Source organism: Capra hircus, chromosome 14 (genome assembly GCF_001704415.2).
Source record: "Capra hircus breed San Clemente chromosome 14, ASM170441v1, whole genome shotgun sequence".
Lineage (NCBI taxonomy): Eukaryota > Metazoa > Chordata > Mammalia > Artiodactyla > Bovidae > Capra > Capra hircus.
In genome coordinates this window covers 55,080,347-55,099,441 of record NC_030821.1, presented here as the reverse complement: position 1 = coordinate 55,099,441, position 19,095 = coordinate 55,080,347, and the positions used below count along the sequence as shown (strand labels likewise).

At 42.3% G+C, this 19,095-nt stretch overlaps 1 protein-coding gene across 4 annotated transcripts in view; it reads right to left on the bottom strand.

The window, feature by feature from the left end:
- The window catches only part of ASPH (aspartate beta-hydroxylase), a 190,054-nt gene that overhangs the window by 9,763 nt on the left and 161,196 nt on the right, over positions 1-19,095 (bottom strand). For all 4 annotated transcript variants that reach the window (XM_018058472.1, XM_018058470.1, XM_018058471.1 and 1 more), the window contains 3 exons: positions 9,121-9,256; positions 2,959-3,050; positions 2,450-2,583 (listed from right to left, as the gene is read on the bottom strand). In XM_018058472.1, coding sequence (XP_017913961.1) covers positions 2,450-2,583; positions 2,959-3,050; positions 9,121-9,256 — 362 coding nt within the window. The remainder of the gene's footprint in view (positions 1-2,449; positions 2,584-2,958; positions 3,051-9,120; positions 9,257-19,095) is intronic.

Genomic DNA, 19,095 nt, shown 5'->3' with positions numbered 1-19,095 from the left:
TAAACTGACCCTGCTATTCAGCTCTTTAGCTATTTTCACTAGCAGCCTTGAACAGTGTTTTAATGTCAATTGATCCATTTTGCTCATGAAAAACACTCTTTTTGTAATGAAATATTTAGCCTGACCCAACCACCCTTGAGTTAAGGATTACAAAGGATGAGAATGTAACGCAACATAAAACAAGTACAATAAGGACATGGAGAAGGATGATGACCCACAATGATGAGATGGAGGAAGGACACTGATGCTTCAAAACTCCTCAGGGACAAGACAGATGAAACAGTCCATCCTCCAAAAATTTGCCTCCATATCCAACGAGAGTTTGCTGGGAGGAGCGAGTGGCAAACGCTTTTTAATATCACTATGAATTTGTAAAATATACCACCTGCTTAGGAAATCCCATGGACACAGGAGCCTGGTGGGCTATAGTCTATGGGGTTGCAGAGTTGGACACGACTGAGTGACTAACACTTTCACTTTTTCTCTGTCAAAGTTCCCAAGTTTCAGTGGCAAATGAGCTGGCTGCCTGTCCACTGACCACCTGCAGCATCCTTATCTGTGCCTCTCTTATGACTCCTGACTTTTGAGCTGTGTTAGCTCCCTGATTGGACACCCTGGTAGGGTAAGACCCCAACCTGAGTCATCGTGGAATCCCCCTCAGCACTGGGTGCTACTGCACCAGGTCTGGGCTGGCGGCTGTGTGCCAACAACCAAAGGAATGACCTGCGCACTCCTGAACACCTCTCCATCAGACCTCCACTAAGGGTCCTGAGAAATGGGTAAGAAGATAATAACCTGGTTTCTGCCTTCCAGGCACTTACAGCTCAGTTCCAGAGATTAGATTAATATGCACTAATTAATAAAAGCAATAATAATAATAAACAAATAATCAATCAATCAATAATTAATAAATAAAAGCAATTCCCTGGTGGCTCAGATGGTTAAGAATCTGCCTGGAATGCAGGAGACCTGGGTTCAATCCCTGGGTTGGGAAGATCCCCTGAAGGAGGGCATGGCAATCCACTCCAGTATTCTTGCCTGGAGAATCCCCATGGACAGAGGAGCCAGATGGGCTACAGTCCATGGGGTCACAAAGAGTGGGACATGACTGAGCGACTAAGCACAGTACAGCAATGGAGATAAAGAACAGGATCACTGACGACATACCCTGTACCTACTCTAAGAAGTCAAAGAAGAGGTTCCTTTTCTGGAATGAAATTGGATCTTAGTAGTGTGTTTATTTTGGATGGGTGAAAAGATAGGCATTCCAGGGGATCAGAGTAATAGGATCAGGACTGGAATAAAGCATCAAAAGAAGCTGCTGGAACAGTCACCCTTCCCCTGCTTGGGACAGTCCCCAGGCTAAGTGCCTTGTATGCATTATTTAGTCTAATCTGGACAACAATCCTGCAGAGTAGATAGCATCACTGCCGATTTGATAAGTAAGGAGCCTGAAGCTGCAGGGGATTAAGTAACCGGCCAAGGTTGCACAGGATTAGCTGGCAGAGCTGGGATTTGAAAAGGCAGCCATTGTGCCATGCTGTGTCCTCTATAGCAAGACACAAATATCACCAGGTGTTTGCTTCAGGAAGGAGACTCTTTGTATTGATGAACAGTTTAAACTGTAAAGCATGAACACAATGTGTCATGTGTATAGGGCTTAGCTGACTCTGACAAGCTGATAAGTTAGCTGACTCCGAATGTAGATTTGTCCACCTAGAAAGAGAAGCAAGATGGCTCATCAACCAGACGAGAGTGATCTGGGGAGAAATGATGAAGGAGGGCCGCCCTAGAACTGGGGAGTATCTCTGATCAACAGGGGGGTTCCCTGGTGGCTCAGATGGTAAAGAATCTGCCCATAATACGGGAGACTCGGGTTGGATTCCTGGGTTGGGAAGATCCCCTGAAGGAGGGCATGGCAACCCACTCCAGTATTCTTGCCTGGAGAATCCCATGGACAGAGGAGTCTGGTGGGCTACGATCCATGGGGTCTCAAAGAGTCGAACACGACTGAGCAACCAACACTTTCACTTTTTTCTTTCACTTTCTGATCAACAGAAAGCACACAGTCTAATGAAGTTGGATTAATACCTCTAACCCTAGTCTATTTCAGTCACAAAATGAAATGAAAGTGAAAGTGAAGTCACTCAGTCGTGTCCGACTCTTTGCAACCCCGTGGACTGTAGCCCGCCAGGCTCCTCCGTTTATGGGATTCTCCAAGCAAGAATACTGGAGTGGGTTGCCATTTCCTTCTCCAGGGGATCTTTCCGACCCAGAGATCAAACCCAGGTCTCCCACATTGCAGGCAGATGCTTTAACCTCTGAGCCACCAGGGAAGCCCCTTTAGTCACAAAGGAAGGGAAATAATCCACCTGAATGTAGCTTTGCTGTAATGAGCATCCATTGTCAGAGGTGATGAAATAGACAGAAAATGATGGGGGGAGCATACCTGGTCTCGTTGGCGCATCGGATCTTGCAGCCTTCCTTGGGAATTACCAAGCCCAGGTGCATTCGGAGCCTACAGTTCGTGGGTCCCGTGTGCGGCCACACATGGGTTCCCGGGTGCATAATGGAATATTTGATCTGCACAGAAAACATAACCCCTGTTCATCCCCTTATCAAGGTGTGGGAGAACCACTAAATTAAAGCAACAGTACAAAATTACTGTCAATTTTGATTAGAGCCATCACAGCACTCAGAATTTATGTTCTCATCCTATTTCTTTGTAAAGGAACTAAAAATAAGGACTCCCATTTCCCACACAGCTATAAACAGTGAACATTTTCCATTCTCAATGCTGCCGTCAAGGCCATGAAATTGTTTCATTAAAATGCGAGTGAAAGAAGAGACATTCAGTGGGTCAAAGAAAATGACCATTTCTTCGTAAACATCAGCATTTCCATTTATTCTCCTGATAATTGACTGTGTCCTCCCCAGAAATGAAAACATTCTTGGTACCTGTCCTCTTCGGCATCCTGTTGTCTCAGGGAATTTATCTAGTAAAGAACAGGTCTTAGGAGCTCCTTTACAGGCATTTTCATTTTTTCTTCCTAGAACAATAAATGATAAAACCACTGTCAGGAACAAATCACAGTAAAGCTTTAACTCATCCTGTTTTGACCATATACAACCTATATTGTCCTCCTCACTGTAAGAATGAGAAGGCTAGGACTTCCCTGGTGGTCCAGTGGCAAGACTTCGAGCTCCCAATACAGGAGGCCCCAGGTTCAATCCCTGGTCAGGGAACTAGATCCCACATGCTGCAACTAAGAGTTCACGTGCTGCAACTAAGACTCAGCACAGCCAAATAAATAAACAAATATTAAAGAAAAGCCAAAGGAATCAATTTTTAAAAATGAGAGGCTGAATAAACACAAGAAGACACAATGTTCTGTTGCAATAGATAGTGACTGGCAGAGTAAGGAGCAGAATACTCTACTCATTGGCCTAACGGACAGGGCATGTGTTACATACCTATTTCCCTTCTGTGGCAGGCAGACTAATGGCCTGTCCCAAAGAGGATCACAACCTAAGCCCAGTAACTTGTAAATATATTTGGTAACATGGCAAAGGGAAATTAAGTTTGCATATGACGATGAGATTACTAACCAGCTGACCTTTAAAAAAGGAGATTATTGCGGATGAACTGGATGGGCCCAGTGTAATCACAGGGTCTAAATACACAAGGAGCAGAGAGTCAAGGCCAGAGGGACACAGCATGAGGAAGACGTGACCGGCTATTGCTGGTTCTGAAGACGGAAGGGGACCACAAGCTAAAGAATGTGGGCAACTTCCAGAAGCCAGAGCCACCAGAAGAAATGCCAGAGCCACCAGAAGCCACCCTGATGACACTTTAATTTTGCTCAGTGAGACCCACTCTAAATTGTAAAGATAATACATCTGGGTTATCTTAAGCCACTAAATTTATGGTAATCTGTTACAGTGGCCACAGTAAATTAATCCACCCACCCTAAGGAAGCAAAATAGATTAGTGCATTTTCCAGGATTATATGCTAATAACCTAAACATTATTTTTCATTGAAATTTAATGCATTTTTCAAAGTACATCTCCTTTCTTACGTGCTGATAAAGAAGAGGGAAGGAGGTCTCTGGGAGACAGGGGTTTCTCTGAATGACTGTCAAGAACACAGATGTAGGTAGAGTCTGGAGCACCTTGGACTATGCAATTTTCCTCACCATCTACAAAATCACTGTTTCTTAGGAATGACGTACTCAGGAACCTACAGTGCATTTGCTCTCATGGAGGAGTATAAACGATATATTTTCTTGAAAGATAGAGACATTTTAACTCCCAGAGTCCATGTTCTTAACTGTGACCTAAGACTGCCCCTATTACTGTTATATAATGTATAATTATTATGTAATAAAAAACTAGTGTCACGATCATTTATCTGTCAGACCTTTGAACACTCACTGATCCTAGTAACAACCGCATACTTAAGGCACTATTTTCATTGTCATTTTTCAGCTGAGGAATCTGAGGCCCAGAGATTCAGAAACAGGCCCACATTACACAGCAACAAGTGGTATAGCCAGGACCCCAACTCAGGACCCTCCGGCTCCAGAGGCTATGCTTTAAAGCATGATTTACCATTTTGTTGCATCCTGGATGTGAACATAGCTGTGTGGAACAAACCATTCTGCTGAGGAGAAAATGTCCAGGAGCCAAACGCAGTGTGGTTCTGTTATTTTATTATTTCCCACACAGTTTGAAGTAACTTTCAAGAAGTGATAAACTCTGCTTCTTTGGGGAAAAACAACCTTAGAAAGAGATCTAAATGCCAATGCAAATCTGAGAAAACCAACTGAATATTTCATTTACACGTGAAGAATACATTTTAAGAGGGATATTCATGGAGCCACCTTGGAAGGAAAGCTATGACCAACCTAGATGCATATTAAAGAGCAGAGATATTACTTTGCCAACAAAGGTCCATATAGTCAAAGTATCTCAGATGGTATAGTGTCTGCCTGCAACACGTTTGACCCCTGGGTCAGGAAGATCCTCTGGAGAAGGAAATGGCAACCCACTCTAGTACTCTTGCCTGGAAAATCCTATGGATGGAGGAGCCTGGTAGGCTACTGTCCATAGGGTCACAAAGAGTCGGACATGACTGAGCAACTTCATTTATGGTTTTTCCAGTAGTCATGTATGGATGTGAGAGTTGGACTATAAAGAAAGCTGAATGCCGAAAACTGATGCTTTTGAACCATGCTGTTGGACAAGACTCTTGAGAGTCCCTTGGATAGCAAGGAGATCAAACCAGTGAATACTGCAGGAAATCAATCCTGAATACTCATTGGAAGGACTGATGATAAAGCTGAAACTCCAATACTTTGGCCATCTGATGCGAAGAGCTGACTCATTTGAAAAGACCCTGATGCTGGGAAAAATTGAAGGCAGGAGGAGAGGGGATGACAGAGGACTAGATGGTTGGATGGCATCACCAACTCAATGGAGATGAGTTTGAGCAAGCTCCAGGAGATGGTGAAGGACAGGGAAGCCTGGCCTGCTGTAGTCCGTGGGGTCGCAAAGAGTCAGACACGACTGAGAGACTGAATGACAACAATTCATGGAGCCGAGGTTTTTAAAGGTCCTGGTTCTGAAGTTTCATTAGGCTCTACTGGTGGGAAGCCAACAGGTTCATCTTGCATGACAACACTGATCAGTTGACAGTGACTACACTGTCAGCTGATCAGTGTGTTGAGAAGAATTCAGAGGTTCGCCTTGAGTTCACCCAGAAAGGCTCTTGGGATCAGGTAGCACTGTCTCCCATGGGCTTTGGGAAACAAAACGACTGCGCATGTGTGGCGTACTTGCTAACTGTGTTTTACCGTTCATCGTTGTGGCAATAAATGAACAAAACAGATGTTCTGTAACACCCACATAGCAATTTGAAAGCATCTGTGGGGAAAAATTCATATGTATATTTCTTGTCTCTTTGTTTTTTCTCTAACTCAAAAAAGCTGATCATTTAAAGGGAATACTAAAGCTCTGATACTCTGGCCACCTGATGTGAACAAGGAGCCGACTCACTGGAAAAACCCCTTGTGCTGGGAAAGACTGAAGGCAAAACAAGAAGGAAGTGGCAGAGGATGAGATGGTTGGATGGCATCATCAACTCAATGGACATGAATTTGAGCAAACTCTGGGAGACAGTGGAAGACAGAGGAGCCTAGTGTGCTGCAGTCCATGGGGTTGCAAAGAGTGGGACACAACTTAGTGAGTAAACAACAACAACATATACTCCAGAACTGACTGGGCTGCTTAGAGACCTTTTGTGATTCCCACTTACATATGGATGGAAACCAAGCTTGAAGCCACAGCTTCAAGGCCTTCAAGTATCCAGTAGCATCCTTTCCTAACTAGACTAGACAATCTCTAAGTCTCTACTAAGTCAGATCCGTATGGGCCTCTTATTGGACCTAAGTTCTCAGTGTTGCTAAGCAACAGCCCTACCACCTCCCTCCCCACATTTTCCTGACCCCACTGTCTGCAGGCTGACAGGGCATCTTCCTTCAGGGACTCCACCCTGCTTCTATTCAAGCTACATAACTGGATGCCATCAAAAGTCCTTAAACTGTGCATTTATTTCCAGAAAATACTGGACTCCTCCCAGAAGACTGGAACCACAAACAAAAGACTACACAGAACCTTAATAAAACTTCCTAAAAGAGATCAAAAAATTAAACTAGAAATTAATTTCTAGTTAATTGACTGCAACTGATTGAAAAATGGGTATGTATAGAACACACATACATGTCTAAATTATTTTGGATCAAAATGGAAATCAAGATAAAATGAAGTCTTTGGGGGGGAATAATACAAGTGAAAATACACATTACAGGTTAAGGAAAGTAGTCAAAACTTTGAATCAGCTTTGAATCAAAGCCAGAGATTGGTCCATAGTCTTAAATGCTTTTATTAATGAAGAAGAATGAAAATAAATTTTCTAAGGGGTTCCAATTGAAAAGTTACCAAAAAAACCAATAAAATAAATAACAAAAGAATAAGAGGAGAAGAAAATATAAAATCAGAAATTAATGAAAATAAGGTGAGATGTAATTTGAGTTTTTTTTAAAGAAATAATAGATCACTCTATCAAACTTAAGAAAAAAGAAGAAACATGCAAATTCTATTCAGTGGGAAGAAGGATTTAACAAAGATAACAAGGAAGTAAAGAGTACTTTAAGAAATTACTCTAATTCATGGAAAATTAGGTATAATAAAAATATATGAAAATGTATAAGTTAACAGATATTGTATGATTCCACTTATATGAACTGTTTTGTCTAAAGCAGTCAAATTCATAGACACAGAAACTACAAAGGTGGTTGCCAAGGGCTGAATTTTGCAAGGTGAAATAGTTCTAGAGATCGGTTGCCCAAAAATATGAATATACTTGACGTACTGAATGTACACTTAAAAACAGATGAGGTGCTAAATTTTAAAATTATGTGTATTTTGCTACAGTTGAAAATTAAAAAAAAATACACCCAAACCTTAAAAGTCAAACCAAATAATTTGGTTGCCACCAACCAAACTGTCTCCATTATTTATTTCCTTTTGTTTACTGTTCTTATATGCCCTACAATGCTTTGCATATTTCAATCTTATTTTTTTTATAAAAGATTAAATTTATTGATCTTTTGCGAGAGTTTGATGCATTGTGGCTTTAGCAGAGTATGGTTCCCAAAAATTACCTCCAGGATGCGTACGATTCTGAAGCCTTGTTAGGAAGCCCAGTAGGTTCTATGAAGCATGAGGATGTTAATGGAATGGAGGCATTGGATGAACCAGTGAATGCTTACAGCCAACAGAACTGACTCATTTAGTGAGAAGCCGATAGACAAAAATTAGCATGCTAGTCACATATTGACCTTACGATAGCTCTGCTTAAAAAGGCCCTGTTGGAAAAAAGCTGACAGTCACTTGAAATCCTGTGATCTCTCTTCTTATGGACATTTCCCTGAAAATATTACTTAAGTTCTTCTTTCTCTGATATGTAAACCTTCGTATTCTGAAAGCATACAGACACAAAGAATGGTGCTTATTTGTCCCACAATATAAACCAACTGCTTACCATCCTCTACTTTATTTTCTGCAGCTAAAGGTGTGAGACACGTGCTGGTTAGTCTTCAGAATGGATTTATTTTTGTATAGCTATTGTTAACCCAGGTTAATTTGAATTTTCAAGAGAGTTGGAGAGTGCTTTAAAGATAAAATTCAAAGCTTCTCATTTTGAGGACAGATTGATATTAACTCGTTGGACACACACACAGCGGGGAGTGTACCTGGGCCTGGGTTCAGCTCAGGGAACGGTATGTTGACTGTGAACCCCTTCCTATTCTTTTTGCTTTAATTTCTTTTTGGCTGCACTGTGTCTTCACTGCTCTGCTTGGGTTTTCTCTAGCTGTGGCGACTGAGGGCTGCTCTCTAGTCACGGTGCGCATGCTTCTCATTGTGGTGGCTTGTCTTGTTGCAGGGCACAAGCTCGAGTGCGGGCTTCAGTAGTTGCAGAAAAGGGACTTAGTTGCTCTGCAACATGTGGGATCTTCTTGGACCAGAGAACATCAAACCCATCTCCCATGCATTGGCAGGCAGATTCTCAACCACTGGACGACCAGGGAAGTCCCTTGTTCCTATTCTTGAGGAGCTCAGACACTAGCTTTTACTGAGCTGTCCCTCTGGTGTGTCATCATCCCTAACAGCTCTCATGCTGGGATGTGCTTCCATGGGACAGGGGCAAAGGAGGCCCAAGGAAGCTCTTTTCTAAGGCACCCATGGTGGGCTTTTCAGTTACATCTATAGAGTAGGACTACTCTTTGTAACATATCATGAAACAGGAAAGACCAGGAAAACCCAAACACATTATACATCCAAATACAACAGAGGCATATATAAAACTATGAATCTGCACACACACACACACACACACACACACACACACAAATGAGTGTCCATACATTTTAAGAAGCAATGAACAGATTTTGATAATCTGGGTTTCCCAGGCTCTGTGAAGTGCTCCCAGAAGGGCCCCCCCCCCCCGCCCCTTTCCCATCAGGTCACAGAGAATGATCAGGAAGTCAGGTGCTCACCTTGCTGCCACAGTGTAAACTGACTCCAGTCACCCTTTTCCCTCAGGTTCTCATCTTCAGGCAGGAAGAGGCCCTGGGTTTTGTCCATTGCTGCAAGGCCTTCATCTCGGATTAACTTCCAGTTTCTTTCTAAGGACTAGAGAGAAGATTCTGGACTGAAAATATGCCTGGTAATACACCTTAGAGTGACATTCAACTTTTTGTTTGTTTGTCTGATTAATAAGTAATGAAAATTTCCCTCTCATCTAGATTTGTTGTCGTTTAGTGGACAAGTTGTGTCTGACTCTTTGTGACTCCATGGACTGTAGCCCGCCAGGCTCCTCTGTCTATGGGATTCTCCAGGTAAGAATACTGGAGTGAGTCGCCATGCCCTCCTCCAGGGGAATCTTCCCAACCCAGGGATTGAACTCATGTCTCTTAAGTCTACCTGCATTCGCAGGCAGGTTCTTTACCACTAGCAGCACCTGGGAAGCCCATCCAAGACAGTCACCCCATCCTGAATGCACCTAAATCGCCAACACTCCCTGCAGCTATTGTAACTTGTTCAAGCTATGAGATGAATCTGTTCGATTCTTGTTAAACTGCCACACTGATGGGAGAATTGCTGCTTTAACACATGGAATTACTTTTCAAATGAGGCCATTGGTGGGTGCCTCATACGTCAGGCTCTTCCTCTCTGCCCTCTTGGTATTTTAGAATCTTCTTGCATTTCTTTTGAAAGCTGATTTTAGGGGCATCTTTGGAAAGAGCTGATCTTTTGTTCCTAAAATAGGGCATGAAGCCCTAGGGAAAATGTTAAAGTGATTACATCACTAAATACAAATTTTTAAAATTTCCTTAAGAGCAGGCTGTCTTTTACATGTGAAGTGTCATTCCACCCCCTCCTGCCTCCTCTCCCCAGGGTCCCCCTAGGCTGAGAGACTTTTCCATGAGTAGTAGTGACTTAATTTTTTTTTTTCTTGTTTGCACAGAGGCGCTGGATGACAGACTCAAGGCTGAAAGGAGCAAAGGGGTGCATGGTCTCCCAGCTGGTCCCCAACTGGAAACACCCCAGTGGCAGCACCACTGACTCCTCAATCCGCTGAGCAAATGCTGCACGGACGTTGACTTCTTTTCTTTATTTATTTATCATGAAACAGCCACTCAGCATGTTCTCTCTAGAGCTCAGTACTTGGAGGTAGAATCTGACAACTGGAAGGATCTGCGCTGTGGGTGTGGTGGAGACTTCTGTCTTGAGGGATGACAGTGGACTTGGACAGTGACTGAGTCTAGGGACTCACAGTTTAGCACCAGAAACTGGCACTGTGGTCCTACCCATCACCTCTGGGGCATCTGTGGAAGGAAGGGGTCAGACCGCAGAGGGCCTGGGGCCCTGCCCCGCTCTGGGGCAGCAGGGTGGCCATGGGTCCCCACTATGATGTTGAGGACAGACACTGGGCAAGGTACTGGAGGAACAAGGTGCTCTCTGACTGACTATTGGGCACATCTCAAAGGGAGCGCACACTCTATGGCTGGGGAAAACTGGGCTAACCAGAGACTTCACAGTTCTACACAGTGACTTAATAAAAAAACACAGAGAACAGAACCGTCACGACCCTCTACGTGTTCAACAGAGCCACTTTTTCTAGCAAAGTAATTATCGTGCTTGAAAGTGGCTCAGTGGTAAAGAATCTACCTGCCAAGGCAGGAGACACAAAAGATGTGGGTTTGATCCCTGGTTCAGAAAGATCCCCTGGAGTAGGAAATGGCAAGCCACTCCAGTGTTCTTGCCTGGAGAACCCCATGGACAGAGGAGCCTGGGGCTACAGTCCATGCGGTCGCACAGTGTTGGACCCAATTGAGCGATTAAGCAAGCATACTTAATGACTGCACTTGGGAATGTTTTTCAGTTTTGGAAAGACACCAAAAAAGAGTCTCTTTTTTGGGCATAGGGGGAGGGAATCTGGAATGGGTCCTGGGAACGGCATTTTCAAGCACAAACCAAGGTACCACACTGTAAAAATTTAATGGTTACAGGAATTAAAGGCCAAATAAAATTTTTTCTTGTGTGCATGCATGAGCGACAGAGAGAGATAGAACCAAGGAAGAGGTGGGGAATGAGGCTGGGGAAGGAGGAAGGACAAGGAAAAGGAGGAGGAGGGGCAGAAAAGAAGGAGAAATGTATCTTTTCTGTAACAGTATCATTAGTCTTCTGACTTGGCAAATAACTCCATTTTTTAGGAAATTCCACCAGGAACCTGAAGAGCAGACCATGCCTACACTTTCATCTGAAATATTACTTCCTTCACCACATTCATTCATTTTGTGAAACTGAAAAGAGAGATTCATAGGGTTGGTATTTGGCTTGGTTGCCCAGAAGACAGAGGCTTCTGATTCACATTTTTCCTTCTGACTACACAGGCTTTAGCAAACAGAGATCTGTTTGTTTTCACAAAGCTTCGTGGCCTCATAAACCCGTCATCAGCACTTGCCTTTCAGTTAAACCTCAGCTATATTGGGCACTCCACTCATCTATAAATGGACTTCCCAGTTTCAAGCCCCATTAATCCCACCCTGTGCAGCCAGCTCTCCTTAATCCTCTGCCTCCTTCCAGTGCATGACGGTTTCCTCTTTTTGCGGTTATTCTGCTCACTCCACCTAGATGGCATACTTTTTTCTTTAACATCAAATTAGATGAAGTCCTATTTTTAAAGGCTTCTCCTAACACTGATTTCTTGCAGAAAGCCTTTAGAGGTGCAAACTAAAGCCAAACTAATTCTTAACTATTTCACTTGCTATGTTCATTCTATCAAGAAATACAGATTTTTAAACAGTGAAATATTACTACAAGTTTTATCATGAAAGCAGCAGTCTCTTACTTAAGTTTTCCCCAGTCTTGAGTTCAGTCCATATTTTCTCATTTTTACCTGCTTCCATCTAAATAATATATTTATATTGCTATCTCTTGATTTATTAATTCTAGACTTTATCACTCATTTTCTACCAGGGAAGGGAACAAATTTGATGTCTTCTTTTTCTTCTTCTCCATCTAGCAATTCAGCTCATTTCACAAACCTTTCACACATTTGAGTAAACTCCCATTTAAGTTTTATTGAGCTGTAACAAATATACTTCGTTTCACATTTGAGGCAGCATATATAAATTCTGCCTCCTTTCCTTTGGCTTGATTTTCTAACACCCTTAACACTGCTTCTTCTTTATAGCCCAGAAAGTGTGCTGTAAAATCTCTTGATACTATGCTACCTTTTGCCAGAAACATCATATAAGCTCTTTCTCTGAAGATACCCTACAGCAGCCATCTGCTTTGCTCTGCTCTGAACTGGGTGGTGTCTGAGCTTGCTGGACCATGTCATCAAGGAACTTCTCTTGACCTCTGCCCAGTATAAGGCTCCCTAATTACTCAATTCTAATCTGATTAAGGAGTATTTGTGTTCCTGAGAAAGGACACACACTGCAGGTAAAACTGAATTTCTAAAAATATCTGGTTATTCTTTTTTTTTTTTTTAATTTCATTGAAGTACAGTTGATTTACAATGTTGCATTAATTTTTCTGTATAGCAAAGTGATTCAGTTATACATATATATATATATATGTTCTTTTCCATTATGGTTTATCAGAAGATATTGAATATAGTTGTCTGTGCTAGACAGTAGGATCCTGCTGTTTGTCCATCCTATATATAATAGTTTTCATCTGCCAATCCCAACAACCCAATCTTCCCTTCCCCTAATCACCCCCACCCCACCCCCCCCACCGCACTCCATGGACAACCACAAATTTGCTCTCTACGTCTGTGTCTGCTTCTGTTTCATAGATATATTTGTGTCATTTTTTTAGATTCCACAGATAAGTGATATCATATGGTACTGGTCATTCTCTTTTTTACTTACCTGAAGTTGTTCTTACACTTGATTGAAGACTTGACTATGTACACTATTCTAGCCAGTGAATAATTTCTAGGTAAGCTTTTGAACAGCAAAGAGCTCAAACCAGTCCATCCTAAAGGAAATAAGCTTTGAACATTCACCGGAAGGACTGATGCTGAAGCTAAAGCTCCAATACTTTAGCCACCTGATGTGAAAAGCTGACTTGTTGGAAAAGACCCTGATGCTGGAAAAGACTGAGGTCAGGAGAAGAAGTGGGTGACAGGATGAGGTGACTGGATGGCATCACTGACTCAATAGACATGAATTCGAGCAAACTCCAGGAGATAGTGAAGGACAGGGAAGCCTGGCCTGCTGCAGTCCATAGAGTCACAATGAGTCGGCTACAGCTTAGCAACTGAACAACAACAGGTTTGGTTTCTTTTGGATCCTCTCTCCCCAGCTTGTGGACGGCTACTTTCTGTGTTCTTACATGGTCTTTCTTTTGTGTGCTCAGACATTCCTATGCGTCCAAATTTCCTTTTCTAATAAAGATACTAGTCATATCAGATTAGGGCTCACCCTGACGGCCTCATTTTAACTTCATCTCCTTAAAGGTCCTATTTCCTAGTACAGTCATATTCGTCGGAATAGGAATTCAAAGTATCAGTTTGAGGGGACACAGTTCAATGTGTAACATTAATGCAGATTCAGGTTGAAACTAGATCCAGCTGAGAAAGCCGACAGCAGATGGGAGGGGGTCTGTACACCAGTAAATCTATGGCAGCAAAGCAAAACACAGTCATGGAAAAAATCAGAAAGAGATACACGTTTAACATGTGGACAAAACATAATATAAGATAAGCCTAAGCAAGGTTAGGTAAGTAACTATGGGCAAACACAGACACTGGCAGAAGTCCCAGAGTTGTTTGTACCTTGAAAGGTCCTGACTCCAAATTGAAAGAAGGCAAGTGATCCAAGACTATTCCAGGCCAAGTTTCCACATTAAGTCAGCGTTAGAATGAATTGATAACAGTGGTTCATTAGTAAAATGTATACCCTTTTTACCTAATTGTCTAAGACATGTTTGTTAGTTAACTATTTTAGGAATTCCAGATCTGATTTTTTAGAGATAAAGTCAGCTTACTTAAATCTTGGCTAAAACATGCCTATACTTTACACTGTGATGAAAGGACATGGGTAGCAGCGTCCTCTGCCTTTGAGAGAATATAGCAGGGTAGAGGGGCAGCCCCCTGAGTGCTGAGCTGAAGTCATGAAATCCAAGCAAACACCATAGGAAGTGCAATGCTCCCACAGCAAACTGATTTTAGTAAAATCTCTTGGGAAATTAGTAGCATTGACGAAGCAATCTCATGCTGGTTCCTAGTGCATTTTAATCAGATCTCCAGTTTTCCAAGTTCGAATATAAAAATAAAGGAAAACATCTGACATTTCCTATTGGGAAATAAACGAACACCAATCAAATGAAAAAAGCAAAGTCTGTTTATTCAGAGCTTGCTGGAGCAAGGGAGTCTGCCACCATCACCTGTGTCTGGGCAGAGACATGGGAAAACTTTCTAGTGAAAAAAGAGAAGGTTTCAGGGAGGATTGATCGGAGGCTGTTGGCCTGGGGAAGCTGTAGGCAGGCTTAACAGAAAGAGGTCGCTCAGTTGTGTCCGACTCTTTGCAACCCCATAGACTGTAGCCTACCAGACTCCTCCGTCCATGGGATTTTCCAGGCAATAGTACTGGAGTGGGTTACCATTTCCTTCTCCAGGGGATCTTCCAACCCAGGGATCGAACTCGGATCTCACGCATTGTAGACAGACGCTTTACTGTCTGAGCCTGTTCTAGAGATTGGTTGTTGTTCCGTCTCTAAGTCGTGTCTGATTCTTTGCTCGCCAGGCTTCTCTGTCCATAGAATTTCTCAGACAAGAACACTGGAGTGGGTTGCCATTTCCTTCTTCAGGGAATCTTCCCAACCCAGGATCAAACCTGGCAGGGAGATCCCTAACCACTGAGCCACCAGGGAAGCCCTAGTGATTGGTTGTGTGTGTTAGTCACTCGGTTGTGTCTGACTCTTTGCAACCCCACAGCTCCTCTGTCCATGGATTTCTCCAGGCAAGAATACTGGAGTGGGTAGCCATTTCCTTCTCCAGGGGATCTTCCCAACCCAAGGATCAAACCTGGGTCTCCTGCACTGCAGGTAGATTCTTTATTGTCTGAGCCACTAGTGATTGGTTAGGGGAGCATATTTGACTTTCTCTGATTGGTGCTAAGTTGGAAATGGGGACACAGATTAGGAGAGCTGTCAGTTATTAATCAAGTCCTGGATATTTGGGCAGAATGATAACAGAAATTACTGTTCAGCTTCCAGGATTGTCACTGGAGATAATAATCTGGCTTGCTGCCAGTCTGGTTCACAGTAGGCTGGCTTCCTGGGTTGTTTATTGTAGAAAAGGGGTTGGTTTCCCTGGCAGTTTGCTGCAGATGGTGGGTTGATTCCATTTCTATAAATGGCTTGGCCATCGCCATTCGGTATATTCAGTAGCTCATTTTCTTTACTGAAGGTAAAGGACGACATAAAGTATTGGGCACAGGGCAAGAGAAGAGTCTCGGAGGACTGAACTTCACTCTTTCTAAAGAGTGGGAGGAAAAGAGTTTCTTCTCCTCGAAGCAAGGAGAAAAGGTACTCCAGGTTGCCAGGAGAGACAGCCAGCCCAAGGTCTTCAAGGACTCAGAGAGCCCTCTGCTCTAGTCCAGACTGGCAGGGACACCAGCCGATATCCGCAGTCAGGAGAAGGTAAAAGGGGAAATAATATTCTGTTGTCCCGTCTCTGCTCTGCCTACAAGGAACAGTGCACCAGGCTGTGTCCTGAGGGAGTAAAAACCTCAAAGTCCTTAATCTCAAGGGGCTGCAAATCAGAGAGACGCTCTGTTTATATAAAACAAACCACTGATAAACAGATAAGCACATGATCTATTGTGTACATGTACATGTATCTTTAACACATCAATCAGTATATATGTATGTTAAGATATGGATCATGACCTACTTGATCAAAAATTTTCAAATTGCAAATGTTGTACTAACCTCCAGATATGGCTTGCAACGGAGTGCCCTGGACTGTAAGTCAAACACTGTACTGGAAGGAGGATCAAAGACAAAGCCAATTTTTAGGCATTTGTAAAAAACTGAAAAAGGGGCTTCCCCGGTGGCTCAGTGGTAAAGAATCCACCTGCAATGTAGGAGACGTGAGTATGATCCCTGGGTCGGGAAGATCCTCTGGAGGAGGACATGGCAACCCACTCCAGTATTCTTGCCTGGAGAATCCCATGGACAGAGGAGCCTGCATCTGGAGTGTGAAATCTTAAGCACTGGACCGCCAGAAAGGTCCTTCAAAGAATTTCAAATATGTCATCTTTTTGGTATGTTGCCATAACTGGCATCACATGCCCTTCTCTAACCTTAGCAGAGTGTCGGCTTTCAGTAAGGGCTCACGTTTAAACCCACATAGAAACATCCTTGATGGTGGGGTTTTGTTGTGTTTGCTTTTGCACCTTGTAGGAGAGGAGGAACTGAGACAATTATTTCGCATCTGGAGAGAAAGAAACCTCGTCTCAGGCGGGTGAAATGACTTTTCCAAGGAGTCAGAGCAGGGAGCAAAGCTAACCTGCTTCTGAAGTTTCCCTTTAAATCACACAGCCATCAAATTCTGTAAATTCTCTGCACTCCCATGGTCATTCTGTTGTCATTTTCAGTGAAAAGCCTTTGGAATTCAAAAGTGTAAAGTCTGATCTAGAAAAACAGGATTAAACTATTATATTAATCTTTAGGAACTGCTTTCAGAACTTCTTTCTACTATGATACTTACTTTCCTATAAAATTGATAATCCTCTTACTTTACAGCTTAATTTCACTGTAAATCTGACACTTCTGCTTCTGTCTCAATCCAATTTATTTCAAAAGCAGTTCAGGGAAAATATTTCAAATATTGAATCACACAGATACAAATATTGAACCACTAATGTACTCCCGTATTAGTTTTTAATTTTGTCCAGGTGGCATTATTCATACACAATGGACTTCTTAATTAATAAAAGCCATAGTCTGAGGGAATGCCAGGAAGAGTATCATTTTAATCAGTCATTCTGAGGCAGTGTCACGCCACTGGCAGGTTTTACTTGGTGCTTCTCCAACTGTAAGAAAGCTACAGTATGAAGAAGGAAAACTTATCTGTGATGCTATGTATTTACATCAGAGCAGGGGCTTTGAAAATCTCTGAAACAGGATGCAAGAATTTCCCCCTTTTCCAGTGATGAATGCACAGTTAGGTAGCAGGGAATGAAATAGAAAAGGGTTATTTTGAACTATGGTTTTCAGTTGCTATTGGCTCTCATTGCTTTTTCTATGTTATGACAGTGATTTCAATGCATGCATGTTCACATCTAAATAAATCTGATCAAAAAATTAATCTTAAAAAAAAGGAGCAAAATGCTTAAGTAGGGTGGCTTTTATCTTACTGGAAGAGATTTCTTTTCCCTTTTCTATTTATAATCTAGAAACACATTAATCCATTTTTGTTTCAATTTCTATGTTAAACACCTCCAAGCCACTTAGGGTTTTCATATTTGTTATTTGGGCAAAAAATTACTCAGTTTTAATGAACATATACCTAAAAGAAAAAACTCTACTGGGCTGTTTTTCTCTCAATTTTTTTCACGGAGCTACACAGCCTCTTAACACCCCTGGTGCACAGAATTGCCAAATTGCCAGCTACACAATAAGGCGAACAATGACAATTCAACACAACGGAAAAACACAGATGATACATTTTGCTGAACGTTGTCCTGTGCCTTCAACAAAACTGCACTCTGCAGCTCACTGGAACATACAATGAGAATAATTTAAATGAAAATGTGCAATGCATGGCAGTTAACTGTTACCTAAGAGTGAGAATCTGGGTAATTATTCTAAAAGGATCTTGGCCAAAGACGGCAGCTATCCCATCTAAAAGGTTTCCGGCTTACGGTATGAATGCCTGGGTGATGATTCATGATGCATAATAGTCACGTCTGTGACTTGAAAACAGAAGAAAATCTGGACGAGCACATGTTTGTCAAATAAGTGGTCTTGGTCCCTGGGTTCCCTCACATAGAAGGTTCTGCCTAGTCACAGTCATCATTGGCAAATGGTCACTTGAAACTACTTCTTTTTTTTTTTAAAGTCGCAACATGTACAATATTAACATTTCTACAAATAAAGGTAGTTTGCAAAGTCAAGCTAACTTTACAATCACAAAGCACAGGCTAACTGAGATTCTATGCTGCTGTGGACCCTGTGGTTAATGCCCAGGACTGGCTTTTCTTTTCCCCTTAGTGAAGCAGAGCTTGAATCAGGCAGGGCTGAAATCAAGCCCAGAGAAACGGAATTTTGAAATAAAGACTTAATTGGCTAAAAGAGTAACATGAGACACAAGAGCAGACCTCAGTGACTTAGAGGGTACAGTCGCAGGGACCTGAGGAAAGGGAGATCTCAGTCCCAGTCTCCATTCTGGCTTATTTTTTTGGCCGCACCGTGTGCCATGCAAGCTCTTAGTTGCAGCATGTAGGATCTACTTCCCTGACCAGGGATCAAACTTATGCCCCCTGCACTGGGAGCATAGAGTCTTAGCCACTGGATCTCCAAGGAAGTCCCTTAGCCCTGGCTTATTAAATATAAGACCTTGGGCAAATTTCTTAATTTCTCTAGTCCTCATTTACTCAAATATAAGTGGGTTCAATAATACCCATCTTAAAGAGTAAAGGTTAGAAATATTATACACAACAGTGCTCAGCACATGGATTACAGATAAGATTTCATATAGGTTAGCTGTTATGTTGTTATTTCAATAGTATATAAAATTTCAAAATTGGCTCTCTGATATTTCTTAGAAACTAGAAAATATTTCCCTATGAAAACAAGTTAATACATAAATTAAAATTCTAGATCATCACAATAACTAATGTTTATGGAGCACTTCCTACTTGTTAAATAAACAGCCATGGAACAAACGCTGTTTCCACAGCCACTTTGCACAAGGAAAGGGAAGCATGAAGACGTGTTGTTCA